General features: G+C 42.1%; 1 protein-coding gene across 7 annotated transcripts in view; it reads left to right on the top strand.

Annotated features, from left to right (window-relative positions):
- The window catches only part of DNAH6 (dynein axonemal heavy chain 6), a 209,259-nt gene that overhangs the window by 51,888 nt on the left and 138,756 nt on the right, over positions 1 to 18,615 (top strand). For 6 of the 7 annotated variants that reach the window (XM_032780286.2, XM_032780290.2, XM_032780291.2 and 3 more), the window contains 13 exons: positions 114 to 227; positions 4,128 to 4,271; positions 4,667 to 4,879; positions 5,666 to 5,758; positions 6,500 to 6,619; positions 8,337 to 8,517; positions 12,230 to 12,326; positions 12,544 to 12,739; positions 13,341 to 13,505; positions 14,782 to 14,895; positions 16,168 to 16,293; positions 16,396 to 16,551; positions 17,467 to 17,628. In XM_032780286.2, coding sequence (XP_032636177.1) covers positions 114 to 227; positions 4,128 to 4,271; positions 4,667 to 4,879; positions 5,666 to 5,758; positions 6,500 to 6,619; positions 8,337 to 8,517; positions 12,230 to 12,326; positions 12,544 to 12,739; positions 13,341 to 13,505; positions 14,782 to 14,895; positions 16,168 to 16,293; positions 16,396 to 16,551; positions 17,467 to 17,628 — 1,881 coding nt within the window. The remainder of the gene's footprint in view (positions 1 to 113; positions 228 to 4,127; positions 4,272 to 4,666; positions 4,880 to 5,665; positions 5,759 to 6,499; positions 6,620 to 8,336; positions 8,518 to 12,229; positions 12,327 to 12,543; positions 12,740 to 13,340; positions 13,506 to 14,781; positions 14,896 to 16,167; positions 16,294 to 16,395; positions 16,552 to 17,466; positions 17,629 to 18,615) is intronic. The other variant, XM_032780292.2, reaches the window with a different exon arrangement.

Raw genomic sequence — 18,615 nt, forward strand, 5'->3', positions numbered from 1 at the left:
GCTCTCCAATGTTAACTGTAGAATTTGGCAAACATGAAGTGGGTATTTTTAAAAATATACATTAAATTGTTTTATAATAAGTTTTAAAAATGACTTTTAATTTCTTTTTTAAGGTGGAAATTTCAAAATTTGATGCTTTGGAGGAAGTTAGTGCAGAACTGAAACTCAAACAGCTGCTTTGGGATTCTTGTTCTGAATGGGAAATACTCCAAACGGAATGGATGGAGGTAAATTAAATGCTCTGATTCCTAAATGACGAAGTATAAAAATGATGTATAATGCAGTTTATAATATAAAATTCTAGTTTATAATATGTAGAAAAAATACTGTTTCTTTTATTTTTCCAAAAAAATGCAAAATAGATTTTTGCATCACAGAGCTTTAAAAGATTACTGTGCAGCTAATATTTTTGTAAGTTATTCCAGGGGTTATGCTTCTTGACTTGCTCTATATATTATCTTGTGAGTACTGTGAAGCAAATTGTAAAGCTTGAATAACATGGCAAGAATTTTGTAGATAAGTAAGTTTTATTTTAACCATTTAGAGCAAACATTTGGGTTTCTGTGTCACTATGGATTTCTGCAGTTACTAAGGCTACTAAAGTGGAAAAAGAAAAACAAAACAAAAAAGGATAAAAATAGTCTGCCCTTAGATAAAGTTTCACTTTCCTTCGTTTGGCTTTCTTCAGGCTTCTCTTCAAAATATACGAGTTACTCCCAGGGGAATTCTTTGCCACTGCACATGCGCAGAATTTATGTCCCCCGCAGATTTCTTTGCTTCCCCACAGAAAAATGACTTTCTTATGCGACCTTCCCCAGCAGTATGTTTCAGGTGTCCAGGGCAGCCAGCAAAGAGGTAAATGATTGTGGGGCAAGAGGTGGGACTGGGGAAGAACTGGCTGGTGTCTCCTACCCTGCACCGGGCTCAGCTGCTAGTCCGGACTGGGCTGAGGAGGACGGGACTTCCTCTTCACCTGCATGGCATCCGGGGCCATGTCAGACACACCCCCAGATTTCTCCCCCAGCTGTAGGAAGCGTTGCAACCCCACTCCCCTCACACACATTTCCTGCACCCATCGCTCCTCAGCTGCAGGGGAAGGGATCCCTGTACAGGGAGCTGCTCCCCCATCCACCCAACCCCCGGGCCTCTATACCCCTCATACCCAGACCCTCCCACCAAGCCTCAGACCCCTGCACCCAGAACCCCTCCCCAATGAGCCTGACTCCCCCTGCACCTGGACCACCCCAATGAGCCACCTGCACCTGGATCTCCACCCCACTGAGCCCTACTCCTCCAGCAACTGCCCCATTCACTGAGCCCCCCACAGCCACACCCCTCACGCTGTGCCCCAACCACCTTCACCTGATCTCCCCCTGCATAGTCCCATTACCGCTGCACCCAGAATCCTCCAACAAGCCCATGTACCTCCAGATCCCCCCTGCATCTGGATCCCCCACTGAACTGCCCGCACCTAGATTGCTCCACACAGAACCCTCTCAACCCACACTTGGATCTCCCCATGCTAAGCCCCTCCACACTAGAATCCTGCCTTGCTGAGCCTGCCTGCCCACACGTGATGCACCTGGCAAAGAGGGGCAGGCCCAGTCCTTGCGCTGTGTTAGAGTTGGGTGCAGCCTCTCTGCTGAGTCCGCGTCCCGGGCGGGAGCTGCAGGGTGATCTCCCACCTCTGTGCAGCCAGTGGCCTGTGCTCCCTATTGCCATGTTGGAGCCTCCACATTTATTTGACAAATACAATTGGCAGAACTTTGCAGAATTTTAAAATATAGTACAGTGTATTTTTAATTTTTTGGTGCAGAATGCCCCCAGGAGTAATGAGTTGGACCTTGCAGTGGTCAGCTGACCCCCAAGCATGAGTTTTGGTTAGTCATGTCTTGGCCAACAAAACAGCTAATCTTCTTCTGGGTTGTAAAATTCTTTCACCTCTTCTTCACATCCAGCTCTAGTTTTGGACTTTCTGACTGCCTGCAGTAGTAATTTCCACAGGATGACTGCATGATCTGTGAAGAAGTTTTTGTTTTATATTTACCTGCCATTAATTTAAACATCTCACTGATACTTTCTGTGTTCTAACCGCCAATTGTGTCTCATAGACTCATAGACTCATAGGTCAGAAGGGACCAATATGATCATCTAGTCTGACCTCCTGCACAAGGCAGGCCACAAAACCCTACCCATACACATTTATAACAACCCCGAACCCATGACTGAGTTATTGAAATCCTCAAAATTGAGATTTGAAGACCTCAAGCTGCAGGGAATCCACCAGCAAGCGACCCATGCCCCACGCTGCAGAGGAAGGCGAAAAACCTCCAGGGCCTCTGCCAATCCGCCCTGGAGGAAAATTCCTTCCCGACCCCAAATATGGCGATCAGCTAAACCCTGAGCATGTGGGCAAGACTCACCAGCCAGCACCCAAGAAAGAATTCTCTGCAGTAACTCAGTTCCCATCCCATCCAACATCCCCTCACAGACCATCGAGCAGACTTATCTATAATAGTATCCATAGATTAGAAGTTGTTATAATAGTATCTATTATAGTTGTATAATATATATAGTTGTATAGTTGTATAGTTATATAGTTGTCTATAATAGTATCCATAGATTAGAAGTTGTTATGGCCAGGGCCATCTTTTCATTAGCTGATGTACAGAGCCTAGCACACTGGGGTCCTGCACAATGGCTCTAGGTGCTCCTGCAGTACATATAAATCAATAAATGATATTATTATGAGACGGCATATAAAGCCTCAGTCATTATAGTAATGCCCCATTCTTGTGTGTGGGTTCCCAGTACTTTACTGGTAGGAACTGCCATGACTTCAGAGGTTTAGGGCGGCCAGCACCTCCCCTCCAGCAGATAGGATGTTCTCTTCCTGTTGAGGAGATGGGCTAGCCCTTAGTGCCTCTAGCTGTCAGTTCCTATTTCACTCCTGACTGGAAGAGGGGCTCACTATCACCGCTGCTGCAGCTGCATTAGTCAGAAAAATCAACATTTTATCTGCTTTGCGCTGATTTTTGTGAGTGTTTCCTCAAGTTGTATAGTAATATATGCAGCTATCAGATTCTGTCAGTGAAAACTAAATGAATGGAGAAGAAAGGTTGATTTTTGTGCTGTGCGAGGTGTTTCATATTTCTCAATACTAGTGTTTTGTAATTTCTTCCTCCCCTACTACTTTTAGTCTTTCCTGCTCGTTTAGATCAAATTTGGCTCCATTTGTGCCCTCCTATAAAATATTGAGGTGTGTTTCCTATTGTATGTCAGGCTGCCATACACCCTAAGTGGGAGCCTTCTTCCACCAGAGCATAGAGGGATTCCGCGTCTGAAAGGTATATGGTCCATCTCACCCTACCTCTTGTCATGGTATGATAGTTGGTGTCATGGTGTATTTACTTGCTGTATATTAATTATCCCCTAGATGTCTGTGTGTAGAGATTTAGACAAGGCTTGGTCCCTGGTGAAAACAGGACAGATAATGCTGGGAATTGAGTTGTGTGGAAACCTGTTTGTGTTTGTACTTTGTTGTTGTGCAGTTGTTTAAGAAAGACTGTGGTCATTCCATATATTGTGACTAGGGTGACCAGACAGCAAGTGTGAAAAATCAGGACAGGAGGTGGTGGGTAATAGGTACTATATAAGAAAAAGCCTCAAAATTCGGGACTGTCCCTATAAAATTGGGACATCTGGTCATCCTAATTATGACAGTGGAAGACTGCAGGCATCAAAAGTGCCAGCTTTGCCTATTATCAAGCCACAGCATAGCCGTTTCTTTTTCATTTGCGAAATTCACTGAGTCGCCCTATCATTAGTGTTCTATTGTAGTACCTGTCTTTTACCTGTGTTTAATGGATGATGTGTATATAATAGTGCTTTGCTTTAGAATATACTGCCTTCTGAAGCCTTTGAGTGCCCAGGAATTGCAGGATCTGACCATATGCTGTACCTGTTGTACGCACCATGTGTCAGATTTTGCTACCCTTACTTACGTTGAGTGGTACCTTACTGTATGAGTAGTGCTATTGAGTGCAGTGATTTCTTTGTGGAGTAAGGTACTATTCAAAGTGAGTGTGACCATTAATTAATATATTTTCTATGTTTGGTTTCCACAGTGTAGATTTGATAGCTTGGATCCAGAATACCTGAATTCTCAGGTTTCCAAGTATGCCAAATTTGTGAATCAGTTGGAAAAAGGTTTGCCACCCAATAATATAGTTCCCCGGCTCAAGGGGAATGTGGAGAAGATGAGAGAAAAGGTAAAATAGCAAATTGAAATTCACTTTCAAAAAAGCTTTTTAGAAAAACATGAAGTTAAAATATACTATTTATTTTTCAATAAACTTCAAAGATTCCCTCATTTTATATAACCAGTCCAGAGGCAAAATGGAAAAGGATTGAAAAAACCAAAAAAATGAAAACTTCAGTTTTTGAAAACCAAACAACAGTTTTGGTTTTTGCCAAAAATTTCAAACAAAAAGAAACTGGGGAAAATGATAATTTGTTTCTAAAAATAATTAAATAAAAATTTTAATCAAAAATTTTTACAAGTTCTACTTATAAGCTCTGTTTAAAAGATGGTGCTTTGAGAGAAGTCTGAGGTTGTAAAATACATGAATGAAAAATAAATATATTGTTCGTTTTACTTTTCCAGCTTCCAGTTATCACAGACCTAAGAAACCCCTTTTTGAAACCCAGGCACTGGGCAGTTTTGGAGCAAATAGTTAATGCACCACTGGTGGATGTGGAGTACCCGTTATCTTTGGCTCGACTGGTTGAGCTCAGTGCTTTTGAGTTTTCTCAAGAAATTCAGGATGTTTCTGGACAAGCTTCTGGAGAAGCTTCCTTAGAGACCATTCTCAAAAAGGTAACTTTTACAAACAAACATTTGTCTTTGTTTTTGACAATGTGCTGAAAACCTTGATCTTTTTATGAACTACTAAGAAAGAATGTGTCTCTCAATATATAAGTACTTATATAAGTATATTCATAGTATATAAGTACCACATTAATGGTAAGTAAAATTTTTATATTTGAGCGAAATATAAAGCAGAAATACAGTTTCTGTCATAATAGACCTCTGCCCTTCCAAGAGCATGTTCAAGGGGGCTTACAAAGACAGAGACTGATGCTGCAGGGGCACTGCCCACAGAACTTTCCTTGGCAGAGAATGTTGGGCCCACAGAATGTTCTGTGCCTTTTCGGCTGCCTCTTCAGTGGCACATACCAGCAAGTATGAGCTGAAGTCATGTTTTGGCTTGAAAAGTCTCTACGCAAGTTGACATTATTGTAAGCAGACAAAAACCATGCTTGGTTTATTATAGTTTTATGCAAAATAAGAAAAAGGTTGATGCTTGTTAAATGGAAAAGGACAAAGTCAGTAGAGATTTTTTCCCTTTTTCTTCTGCGAAGAGAGAACAATCATTTGACAGTGTGTGTTTAGCCCCAGGCATCTGAAGAAGTGGGTTTTTTTAACCCCTGAAAGCTTATGCCCAAATAAATTGGTTAGTCTTTAAGGTGCCACCGGACTCCTCGTTGGGTTTTTTTTATGTGAAAGGGCAGTTTTTTCATTAGTTGGAATTAGACTATCTACACTGTATTTACTTTGTAACACCTTAAGTAGATTTACAAGGTTTATAATTTTCTCAACCAGGTGGAGGATTCTTGGAAAACAACTGAATTCATTGTTCTTCCTCATCGTGATTCTAAAGATGTTTTTATCCTTGGTGGTACAGATGACATTCAGGTAAGTCACTACTTGTAGTTAATAGATAGCTGAGAAAAGTTCAAGTGAAACTAGCAAAAATTCAGATGAAACTAGTAGGGGCAGGTTACAGTTATAAAATTCTGGCAATGACCTGGTAATGGTCTATGCTGATGGAACATTTGATATTATTTTAAACAATGTATAAACAACATATAAATTCACATTCTTTTTGCTTATCCGTTTAATAACAAAATCTTTTCTCAAGAGGGTTTGTAATTTTTCATAAACATTCAGTTCTCCAAAGTTAACAATTGCAGTATCTATTACATATATAATTATCTTAATGAATTATAAATACTTTGGTTAATATCAAACATTAGAACTAGAAGAACTAATATCAGCTGGATGACTGCGTAAAACCTATCTAGAACCCCTCTCCTGCAACTGTCTTCGTGAGGTTTACCCTTTTTGCAGGCGCTTGAGTCTGTTGGGAGTTGGACTAGATGACCTCTTGAGGTCCCTTCCAGCCCTGATATTCTATGATTCTATAATCTGTGCAGAGCCATTTGCAGGATCAGGGCCTAATTTCTGTGATTTAGAAAATATGTTGTTAAATTATAGCAAACACTTAATTCAGCCAAAGTTTGATTCAACTAAAACTTGAGGCAACAAACCATTTGTATTGAAATAACATACCTTCATCCATTTTATTTTGATCATTGCTAGTGGAGAATCAGGTCCCCAGACAGTAACTGACAGACTGTATAATTCTTATTTAAGGTTCTTCTTGATGACAGCACTATTAATGTATCAACTATAGCCTCTTCACGATACGTGGGCCCTCTGAAAGCACGTGTTGATGAATGGCAAAAGCAGCTTTCCTTATTTAGTCAAACATTGGTGAGTAGCAAACAACAAAACAGCTTCTTAGGACTTAGCTTGAGTCTCAAATAAAGGACAAAGTGGTGGAGTTCTAGTTTATTTTAAAATACTGAATATGTTGAAATTGCTGAAAGGAGATTTTTTTTTAACCTAATTTTACAAGGTGATGTCACAGAGTCCCCATTGATCTTATATTTCTTGGGAAAACCATCATTCAGAATGTGTCAGTGACTTCCACAGTTCAAATAACGAACTTATATTTGTTTAACTTTCATGCTGGGAATGCTATCTAACTGACAAGTGAATGGCTTCTTCAGATTGGAAGTGTGTGTTGGCTGCAAGCAGAGGGAAGCTAGGGTGCATAGTAAAAGCATTCAGAAGAGGTGGTATCAGATCTCTCCAGGTCTTGGTGTGGGTGGTGGGTGGGTCCAGCAGCCTATGGGAAGCAAAGTCCAAGCCTGTGCGAAGTGGGGTAGCTGGTGCCTTGCTGCTGGAGTGGGGAGGGCTAATGTCATGGGTAGAGGAAGGGTTCTGCACTGAAGTACTGCAGATGATCAATTGAAGATCAGTATACAAGGCCTCGTTGGCCTAAATAATACTTGAAGCATGTGGACCTAAATTGAAATGCCTGTAGTATAAATGATTGGGAAATTATTCAAAATATTAAAACTAAAGGAAAGTGTGAATGTGTGATTTTAAAATTAGCAACAGTAAAACATTAATATTAGAAAGAGAAGCAACACTTGCCAGCTCTCCTCTTCTGCAGATGTGGCACTGGGAGAGGCTCACACAGCACTGGTGAGAGCTGGGGGAGCTTTTTGCAGCAGGAGAAAACAAGTGGTCCTAAGCATGCTCGTGTACAGGCGAGGTAGCAGGGTCCCAGAGCTTGGGCTGCAGCCTGAGCCTGAATGTCTACACTGCAGTTCAACAGCCCCTTGGCCTGAGCCCAGCGATCCCAAGTCAGCTTGCATGGGCCAGCCACAGGGTCTAATTGCAGTGCAGATATATCCCCAGGGGCCAGTATCACCTGGAAGGGGGATTGTGCCTATCCTGTGTCCCCTTTGTGCCAGCCTAGCAAAAAAGACTTGCGTAGATACCACATCTTTGTGCTGCTGGAGAACCTGATTGGTCTGCAATAACCAGCACCATCTTGTTAATCTTCATGCAAGGGAAGAAGGCAGCAGACCTGCAATTAACCCTTTGTTTGCTGGTGGCCAAGTCAGTCTCTTGCAGCCTGTCACATGTCATAAAATAAAGGTTCTTCTCAAGCAGCATATATTTTATCCTTCATTTCCCCCTTTAAAAAAAAAAAAGAAATCACAATTTAAGAGAGAATCTGGCAAACAAATGTCCAAAAGAATTTGCCAGATTTTTCAAAGCAGCCTAGCATGTTATCCAATAGAGTTTACTTGGTGAGTGTGTTGGAAATGTACGTTCTTCATGACCATACAATTTGCCATATAGAAAATTATCTTAGGAGATCTTGCGGGGGGGGGGGGCAAAGTGCACACTGTCTCATCAAATGTCTGGTAACTGAGCCAAAGGGCTAAAATTGTGTCATGAATATTGACGTTTTGACAGTCCAAGGGTGGATATCGGAAATATTATGGAGGAGTCATGTTTAATATTTGTGGATTTTCTTCTTCTTCCCAATTTGAAAATTCAGACTGTATTTCAATAGTTCTCATTTGTAAGGATGGGGACTAATTGTTCAAGTTTTCCTTTTTTTTCCTAGGAAGAGTGGTTGACATGTCAGAGAAATTGGCTTTACTTAGAAAGTATTTTTAGTGCTCCTGATATACAGAGACAGTTACCTGGAGAGGCAAAGATGTTCTTACAGGTGGATAAGTCCTGGAAGGAAATAATGAGAAAAGTTAATCGTCTGCCAAATGCTCTTCGTGCTGCTACTCAGCCTGGTATAAAATAATGGTGTATTATCCAAATCAATGTATAAGCCACTGTAGGTGATGTTAATCCTTATTCAACACTTGCTAGCTTAACACTTATGTCTGTTAGTAGGATGAAAAATATCTGTACTGCTCCACCCCAAGGCCACTCCCCCTGCAGTGTAAAGGAATAAGACAATTGTGTCCTGTTTACTATGTACTGCATTTAATTGCAATAAGTTGTCAATCAACTTTCTGTTTAATATATATTCAAAATGTAACTTGCTATAGCTCATTTGCTCTCTTTATGCATTCTCTCCCTACTTTCACTCTGCTTTCTCTTCTCTTCTCACTCATAATATGTATCTTCCGTTATTGTTTTCAGTGTCCTGTCTTCTTTTTACTTTCTCTCCTTGCAACCTTTCTCTATATTATGTTTCCCTCACTGTCATCAAGTGGCCTTTCCACCTCCCAATCACACCCTGATGGCTTGAAGAAAGCTCTGCACACAGCCCATTGCCTCAGTTTCCCCTTTCAGAGGGCTCCTTAAATAAACTCCATACAGGCTTTTTTGTCCAATAATGCTCCTGCATCCAAGGGCATGGCAACACTTGCAGATGTAGAGCACTTTGAGTTAAACCAGCCTTTGGAAAGCAAAAATTGTCCATGCATGCAGCCCTAACCCTCCTCGCCCCAAGAGCCTGCACCGAATAACTTCCTTCCCAAAATAAAAGCCACTTACCAGGCACCTCCTCTGGTGTTTGTCCTTCCCCAGGCACCATCCGCTGCGACTGGCTACCTTCCTCCTGGCTTGAGAACAGCTCCTGGCTGCATGCATCTAGGGATGGTGGGGTGTCTTCCTCCTCCTTAGCACCCTCGCTCCCACTTTCCTCCTCCTCCTCCTGCCTTGTTGAACTGGGCTCTGAAGTGTCCATGGTGGTACTCGGAGTGGAGGTGGGGTCGCCTCCTAGTGTTGTGTCTGGCTCTTTGTAGAAATGGCAGGTTGTAGGGGCAGCACTGGAGCGGCGGTTTACCTCACCTGCTTTGCGGCAGGCATGCCGCCGCTCCTTTTCTTTAACCCTGCACTACTGTACGTCTCGGTCATAGCCCCTTTTCATCATATCGCTTGATATCTGCCCTAAGGTATTGTAATTCCTACAGCTAGAGCGCAGCTGGGACTGGACAGCTTCCTCCCCCCCAAACACTGATGAGGTCCAACACCTCGCCATTGCTCCATACTGGGGGTTGCCTGGCGGGTAGAGGCATGATCACCTGGAGAGATGTACTGAGAGCACTCCACGCCTGGCTGAGCAAACAGGAAGGGGAATTTCAAAATTCCCAGAGAATTTAAAGGGCTGGTCTGATGGTTGGTCACCTGAGGGCAGGGCAGTAGAGTTCAAAGTGATGACCAGAGTGGCTAGAACAGGCATTGTAGGACACTTCTGGAGGCCGATCAGAGCGCATTAGTAGACCAGGATGTCCACACTGGCGCCGCAGTGCTCCAGCAGAGGCTCACCGAGGTGGAGAACGAGGAGCGCTCCAGCCACAGAGTCAGAGCGCTCTATGTGCTTTACCAGTGTGGACGGGTGGTGAGTTAGGGCGCCTGGGGCTGCTTTAATGTGCTCTAACTCACAAGTGTAGCCATGCCCCATGTCTAGTTTATTGATATAAAGCAGAAAGCAAAAAAATCAGTCTGGAGGCTTCTCTCCTCCCCTAAGTCTGTTCTTTGCAGCTCCTGTCTGCTTTGGCAAGCCACTTTCAATCGTACCTGGCTGGAGTCGTTTCTCACTCTTGTAGAGTCTCTTCCCATCCCGTACTACCCTCCTTGTTTTATCCACAAAATAGTTCAATTCCATGCATTTAACCAATTATCCGGGTCCTCCTAGGCCTTTCCTGCCTGTAGTCTCAGGCATGATCAACACTAGACAATTAAGTTGGCTTAACTACATTGCTCAGGGATGTGAAAAATCCACACCCATGAGCGGTGCAGTTAAGCCAACCTACCCCCAGTGTAGATAGCACTGTCTTCTGTCAGTCTAGCTACTGCTTCTTGGACATGTGGATTGCCTACACCCATTGGCATAGGCAGTGTCTACACTGAAGCATTACTGCAGCACAGCTGTGCCACTGTAGCATTTTAAGTGTAAACACACTGTGAGTCCTGAGTCTTTCTGTTAGAGCCCAGTGACTCCCAGAAGCCTCTGATCTCCCTGAGCATCCTCCACTCAGCTTCCTGTTGTTGTGTATAGTGGAACGAGGCCATCCTTGTCGCAAGCCACCCTGTTACACTCATCTTTCCATCTCTCCTCTACTTCACTAAGCTAACTTGTAAACTCTTCCTTAAGGGCTTGATCCTGCAAATGCACACAGGAGTGAACTGCACAGTGGGTGAAATCATTACCATTCTGATTATGTACTACACCTCTACCCCAATATAACGCGACTCTATATAATACAAATTCAGATATAATGCGGTAAAGCAGCGCTCTGGAGGGGTGGGGATGCGCACGCCTTCAGATCAAAGCAAGTTCGATATAACGCGGTTTCACCTATAACGTGGTAAGATTTTTTGGCTCCCCAGGACAGCGTTATATCGAGGTAGAGGTGTATTTAAAACTCACTTTGAATGGTGTCAATGACTTCAGAAGGTGCAGGGCAATGGAAAATCAGACTCGAAGTTTTCCATGTTAAGCATTAAGATCCAGGTACTAAGTGGCCCTGGACACTAACTCTTTCATTTGCCAGAGTAGGAGAGTTCATTTTGGATTACAGTAAAATTTGCAGCAGTTAAAACATTCAGCTTTCTGCTGCTGTATTCCTGCAGAATCCACTTTTGTTTGTAGAATATTAAGACTTTTTACTAGTTTTTAGACTTCTTTGGTTGTTTGAGTCACTTTCTGTCCATTGAAATTTTTCATAGTATACAGAATGTACAATATTTTAAGAAATAAATTGGACACTTGCTGCATTTTATGAAGTATTTTCCTGCGCAAGGCATCCAAGCCACAGGCAGGGGATCTCTTGTATTCACCACTGAGTACTGCTCTATCTTGGCTTTTTCCAGGGTGGCACAGAAGGATGAGGCAGGGGGCAAGGCGCACTGGAGCCATAGAATGGCACACATCCCTGTGCCTGGGCAGCTCATAGCCACTATTCATAGAATCAGATTATCAGGGTTGGAAGGGACCTCAGGAGATCATCTAGTCCAACTCCTTGCTCAAAGCAGGACCAATCCCCAGACAGATTTTTGCCTCAGATCCCTAGATGGCCCCCTCAAGGATTGAATTCACAATCCTGGGTTTAGCAGGCCAATGCTCAAACCAGTGAGCTATCTCTCCCCCAGTGGTTGGAGTGGCGGCCAAGGAGCAGCTGGGTGGCTGTCCAGTATCCTGACTGTGTTGTGAAGGATGAGTTCTTCCACCTCTAACCCTGGGGCAGGATCCTTTGTTTGTTTTCTCAGGCTTCATGTGAGGGATAGGACTTTTGCCCATAAAGCATTAAATTAAAATGAGTTCAGTGAGTGAAGCAGTAATTGAATATGTGCCCCGGTTTCATAGGTGAATTCTTTGCAAGCCCTAAAATGTGCATTGAAGTTATTAATTCATAACAATATTTAGTTTTATCTGGTGAAAGGGGTTATAAAAAGTGCAGTTTTTCCTTGCATTTTTAATCACAGTATTTCTCTTTTGTTTTTTCATTCTCACTACCCTGTTTTCTCAAGTAATCTTTTTTCTCTTAATAGGCCTCTTAGAGACTTTTCAGAATAACAATGGGCTACTTGATCAAATTCAAAAATGCCTAGAAGCTTATTTGGAGTCCAAGCGAGTTATCTTCCCCAGGTTAGTAAAAGTCATTGCAAACAATCTGTGCAATCTGATGATTGACTCAGTAGAAGGCATACATATGATTTAGTGTTATACTAATACAAAAGGCAAGAATCTTTAGTTACACTATAACATTCTTCCAAATTGTACTATTTTTAGCTAACATGCGAATGTTTTTTTAAATTTTGCTGTCAAATATTTTGCATCTGAAGTTCTTTTGTTTATCAAACAGGTTTTACTTTTTATCAAACGATGAACTCCTGGAAATCTTGGCGCAGACTCGCAATCCTCAAGCAGTTCAGCCTCATTTAAGAAAATGTTTTGATTCAATTGCTAAACTAGAGTTTGCCATGATGACTCCATCCGAGGGAGAAGAAAAGGTTTTTACTAATGATATTTTAGCAATGTTGTCACCCGAGGGAGAGAGGGTAAGTAAATATTTTGATTACTCTTTTAATCTGTTTCCAGTAAATATATATTTTCCATATATACAGTACGTGAAAGGAAAAAGTTAGAAACACAACTGTTATATACGAATAAAACACAGAATAGGCCAGATCCATCACTGCATTATTCCAGGTTTATAAGGCTAGAGCTCCTTAGATTTCAGTGGCGTTACACTGGCATAAAAATGATAGAATCACAGGACTGGAAGGGACCTGAGAGCTCACCTAGTCCTGTCCCCTGCACTCATGGCAGGACTAAATACTGTCAGGCCATCCCTGACCGGGGTTTGTCTAACCTTCTCTTAAAAATCTCCACTGATGGAGATTCCACAACTTCCCTGGGCAATTTATTCCAGTGCTTAACCACCCTGACAGTTGGGAAGTTTTTCCTAAAGTCCAACCTAAACCTCCCTTGCTGCAATTTATGTCCATTGCTTCTTGTCCTATGGAGTAGTACACTGGTGAATCAGGCCTAGTATTTTTTTGCTGTGCCATCAATGATGTACACCTACAGTGTCAAGGTAGGAACGTGTAAACTCAGAGGAAATAGTACCTCCATGGTTAACACAGCTTTTGATTGTAGGTTGGCTTAGGGAAAGGACTTAAGGCCAGAGGAAATGTAGAAGACTGGCTTAGTAAAGTAGAAGAAGCCATGTTCTCTTCTCTTAGACGCCTAACTAAAGCTGCTATTGTTGATTATCAAACCAGAGTTAGAATGGACTGGGTTGTTGCTGGACACCCATCTCAGGTAAGCCACATTAATTTTTGTGTGATCTTTCTTGCCTACAGTGATAGAATACTCACCTGTGTTCACACCCGACACGCTGTTGCAATAACGTTTGTTACAATGTGTGCCTTATGAGGAATCATTTGAAGATTTATAACTTGCTGATCAGTAATAGCATGGTAAAATGTGTCTGGCAGCTTTATGCCTAAAGTTATGTTTCCCTGTATGATGTTAAAAACCCATGTTCAGAGCCACATAGCACCAAACTTGTCAAACATACCTGTCTTGAAAAAGGAGAATATGCTTGTCTTAATTTGGGTTTAAGCAATAAACAGAGTCATCAAGGGAGAAAACAAGGAAAGTGCGCAAAAATAAGGTGAAAAAGCCACGCAGGGAACATCCTTCCTCAAGCAGACTGCCTGTCTCTTGGTTCTCAGCTGGAAATGATTTTCAAAGAGGGACTAAAAAACTATAAAAAGGAGGGGCAAACACCCCAAGACACCCTTTTCTGTCTCCTTGCCCACCTCATTCTCTGCACCTGAGCCATTAGACTCTGTGGGAGGGGTCCTGACTCCATGAATTTTATCAGTATTGCTACTAGAAGCATGTGGTGAGAAGCTTTGTTTGAATCTAATATAGTTTGTTAAATTAGGCACTAGAAAGTGTTTTATCTTTATTTTCTTGTAACCATTTTTTTATTTTTATGCCTCTTTTTTTCTACTTACTTAAAATCTCGTTGTAGTTAATAAACTTGTTTTATTATTTTGTCTAATCCAGTGTGTTTAAGTTAAAGTGTCTGGGAACTCTAAAGTAATAAGCAGTTGTGTATTTCTTCCCTTAAAGGAATAATGGACTTAATATATTTGGAGTGTCCTTGGGGAAAATCCAGGACTGGGAGCATGTTGGGGTCACCCTGCAGTATAAAAGTCAGAGCATAACCCTAGTTACACACAGACACTCAGGCTGTGGCTTACATGCTGGATGATTGTTTGTGGGAGCTACTTCAGCAAGGCATTGTAAAGCACCCAAGGTTGCAGGGCAGGGGTGGCACAGCCCTCCATTGGTTTGCATAACACCCTGGTATGTCACACCTATCCACTTACTTTGGCCTTGATCCTGCAACCATCTAAACATATGCTTAGTTTTAAGCCCATGAGTTGTCCAATTTAAGCCCATGCAGGCTTGCAGGATCATGGCCTTGCTTATTTATGTGACCCCATCATTACTGTATCTGAGTTCCTACTCTGCCAACTTCTCTAAGATGTATTGATGGTATTTTTATGTTTCCTTTCTACAGGTTGTCCTGACCGTTTCCCAGCTCATGTGGTGCCGTGATCTGACTCAGTGCTTAGAAGGAGAAGATCATGATCACTTACAAGCTTTAAGTGACTTTGAAAAAATAAATTTTGATGTGAGTTTGTGTGTGGGGTTTTGGCATCAAATGAATTTAACGTTTTGTTTGGCATGCTTGAAAATTAGTTTTGAATTAATTTTTAAAAAGAAAGTAAAATTCTGCTAAGTGGCTGAGTCTGTGTATCCAGTCCTGTTGTGAACCAGCTGATGTTCACGTGCCTGAGCCACCTCAAGGCATATTCCACCAAGAGAATAGTTGTCTTAAGGGCAAGTATAGAGATTGTGGCTTCAGCTGAAATCGGTAGGGCTTGCTGCATGGAATTTTTTTCATATATTCACAAGTCACTGTTTTCCCAAAACGACATCAAGAGCAGATGCTGGTTTTAGAAATGCTGTGCTGCAGTCACTGTTAAACTTGCCAGGTTCCTCAGGCCACTATCTCAGGGAGGTCAGTACTAACTAGTGTCCTGCAATAGAGCTTTACAGAAGGAAGATCTTGATGGACAGTAACTTGTTCTCCATCTGCATTGCCTCCATCGAGCCTCACTGACCCTTCATCCTTAACTCTGCTTTGGAGCCCAGCTCCAAACAAGGCTTCGGGAGGCAGAAGTACTGAGGGATGGCTTGAGGGGGGTGGGTATTTATACCCTGCTTCTATGGAATGATGGCTTTGAGGGAAGTGTGAGCGCTCATCTCTGCCAACATTGCTCAAAATGGTCTTTTGGACATGTGAGTGGGGCTCAGAATATGATTCTGGTGAGCTATGCGTAGGACTTTTTCTGTTAGGGTTAGCCAGAGTGGGTAGAGGTTTCACTGTGTAGTGGTCAAATGCTAAGTGCCAATACTTTCAAGTTGGTGTTTGATAGTATTTGGCTCCCCAATGGAGCTGATATTTGGGAAATACAGTAGTCAGCTTCCATGTCACCAGGCTGTTTGATTTTCTGTAATCTTTTAAATGATTTTCAGTTGGTTTAGAGCTGCTAAGTTTATATATATATATATATATTATATAATTATAATATATATATATATATATATATATATATTTTCTTATCTGTGTTGAGAACCGTTTGAAAGCAGTCAAAACTGGGAAGAAATGAATGCAAACTTTATTTGAATGACCCTCAGATGTAAAACAACTATATTCTAAGTAACTACAGTATCTCCAGAAATGTGCAATTTTATTTCTTAAACTTTCACAGCTTAGTTAGAGATGTATCCTGGAGCTATGCTAATTTGTACCTGCTGGAGATCTGACCACTTATTTTAAAGTTCTGATATTTTCAGTGCAGTGAGAAAATACTTTAACACTTTATTTATTCATTTATAGAGGTTAAATGCACTGGCTGGATTAGTCCGTGGTATTCTTCCAAAATTACACAGAAATATTATAACAGCGTTGATAACTATTGATGTACATGCAAGAGATATCATCAGTGAACTTGTGGCAGAAAAGGTGAAGCAACTGTTTTTGCCAAAATAGCATTTTGTACAAAAATATCCAAGTTAACTGCTTTGAATCACATTATTAAAAATGCATTGTGTATTATCTCTGTAGGTGGACACTGTTGACAATTTTGAATGGCAAAGACAACTACGTTATTATTGGGATCTTGATCTGGATAACTGTGTTGCTAGAATGGCTTTATCCCAGTATACTTATGGCTATGAATACCTAGGAGCCTGTCCAAGATTGGTGATAACCCCACTGACTGTATGTATTTACTTATACTTTTCATCATTATTTAGATAGAGGTTTGTTGCATTGGAAGTATTAGTAGTGAATAACCCGTAGATAGGTAGTTGGCATTTAGAAATCTTTTAGTGTGGGATTGACATGTAGCACTGTACAAAACAGGGGCTTATACTCCTTCATAGTGTTACCTTTTTGCAGTAAAATAAAACTAAAGTGCCCTGGAAGATAACAGCCTGTTCCTATTACCAGTTACACCTTTGGTGAAAGGACTCAAGATGTTTATCTGTACCTATGCAGAGGTGTCTAATTCAGCCAATATTCAGCACATCTGGGCATTTTCTATTATATGGAAAATTCAGGAATATTTGTTGACAGGCTTTGAACTAGTGTGACCAGACAGCAAGTGTGAAAAATCGGGATGGGAGTGGGAGGTAATAGGAGCCTATATAAGAAAAAGACCCCAAAATCAGGACAGTCCCTATAAAATCGGGATATCTGGTCACCCTACTTTGAACTGAGTTTTTGGCTGCAGTGAGCCATCCAACTGGCAGGTTGGAAAATCAGGCTCATGTGCAATAAGGAATGTAATAACGTTGGGCAATGGGAGTTTTACCAGAATGAGAACTTCAGAATTTAGCCCACTGTATGCTAATATACTGAGCTACTCTTTTTAATGGTGTATTTTGGACAATTTGTGCTGATTTAAATACACAGAGCAGATCTTCAGCTGGTGTAAATTGTCATAGCTCCATGGGGAGCTCCAAGTAAGGATCTGCTCCATACTATTTGCTATCACTTTATACATAGAGCATTTGTAAATATGTCAGTAGGCTTATGACATGTTTAAAACAAATCAGAAAAAGTGAAAAGTAGCCAAAGCTTTGGCAAATGCCTGCTCTTCCCTACGTAACAATACTGTATGAATCTCATTAGGATCGCTGCTACCTTTGCCTTATGGGAGCTTTGCAGCTTGACCTAGGTGGAGCTCCTGCTGGACCTGCTGGAACTGGTAAAACGGAGACTACTAAAGACCTTGCCAAAGCACTTGCCATCCAGTGTGTCGTGTTTAACTGCTCTGATGGGTTGGATTACAAGGTATGAGAAGTAAATGTATTAATATGTGCAATCTCAATGCAGTCAGTGGGATTGCACAGACAAAACTCAATGCTCCATTTGTCCCTGTGAAGTTACTTGTCTATAGTCACATAGGAAATGAACGGTAGAGCTGAGAGTAGAATCCAGGGCTCTTGGGTTTGTAGTCATGTGTCTTAACCAGAAAGCCAGTCTTCCTTTTGTTTAGCTATACTACAGTATAAATAGAATCTCCCCATAGAAATGGCGCTGTAATTTTTCCGTACCACAGAATTAGCTCTTTGCACTATGACAAAGGAGAGGGGAGGGTGATGAAAAGAGGAAGAAGAAAAAAAGAAATGGCAGCCATGTTAAAAGTAACAAAAAAATCTTATTTCTTCTTCGAGTGATTGCTCATATCCATTCCAGTTAGGTGTGTGCGCGCCGTGTGCACGTTCGTCGGAAGACTTTTACCCTAGCAACACTCGGTGGGTCGGCAGGGCGCCCCCTGGAGTGGCGCCGCTATGGTGCCGGATATATATCCCTGCCGACCCAGCCGCCCTTCAGTTTCTTCTTACCGCCCGTGTCGGTCGTTGGAACAGTGGAGCGCAGCTTAGCTGACCTCCACTTCCCTAGCTACTCATAGTTCTTGTGTATACAGTTATAATCCTTATACGTTTTTTCTTAATAGCATAGTTAGTTTAATGATAGTTAGCGGGGTTCAGGGAGTAGCCCCTTCCCTGCAACCGGTGCCGGAGCCCATGCCCGGCTCACCGGTTCTTAGTCCGTGCTTGGCCGGCCTCCGGCCGTTGCTGATAGGAGATCCACAACGACTCCTGTTTACGGTGCCTCGGGGGATCGCATTTCGCAGATAAGTGCCCCATTTGCACGGCGTTTAAGCTGGAAACAACATGGAGCGGCACTTTCATTTCCCCTCCACCTTCTGCACAAGCGCGGACTACTCGGCGGACAGAAGCGCCTCCTCGGCACCGGACCCCGCTGGCACTGGCC

Source organism: Chelonoidis abingdonii, chromosome 6, assembly GCF_003597395.2.
Source record: "Chelonoidis abingdonii isolate Lonesome George chromosome 6, CheloAbing_2.0, whole genome shotgun sequence".
In the NCBI taxonomy this organism is placed as follows: Eukaryota; Metazoa; Chordata; order Testudines; family Testudinidae; genus Chelonoidis; species Chelonoidis abingdonii.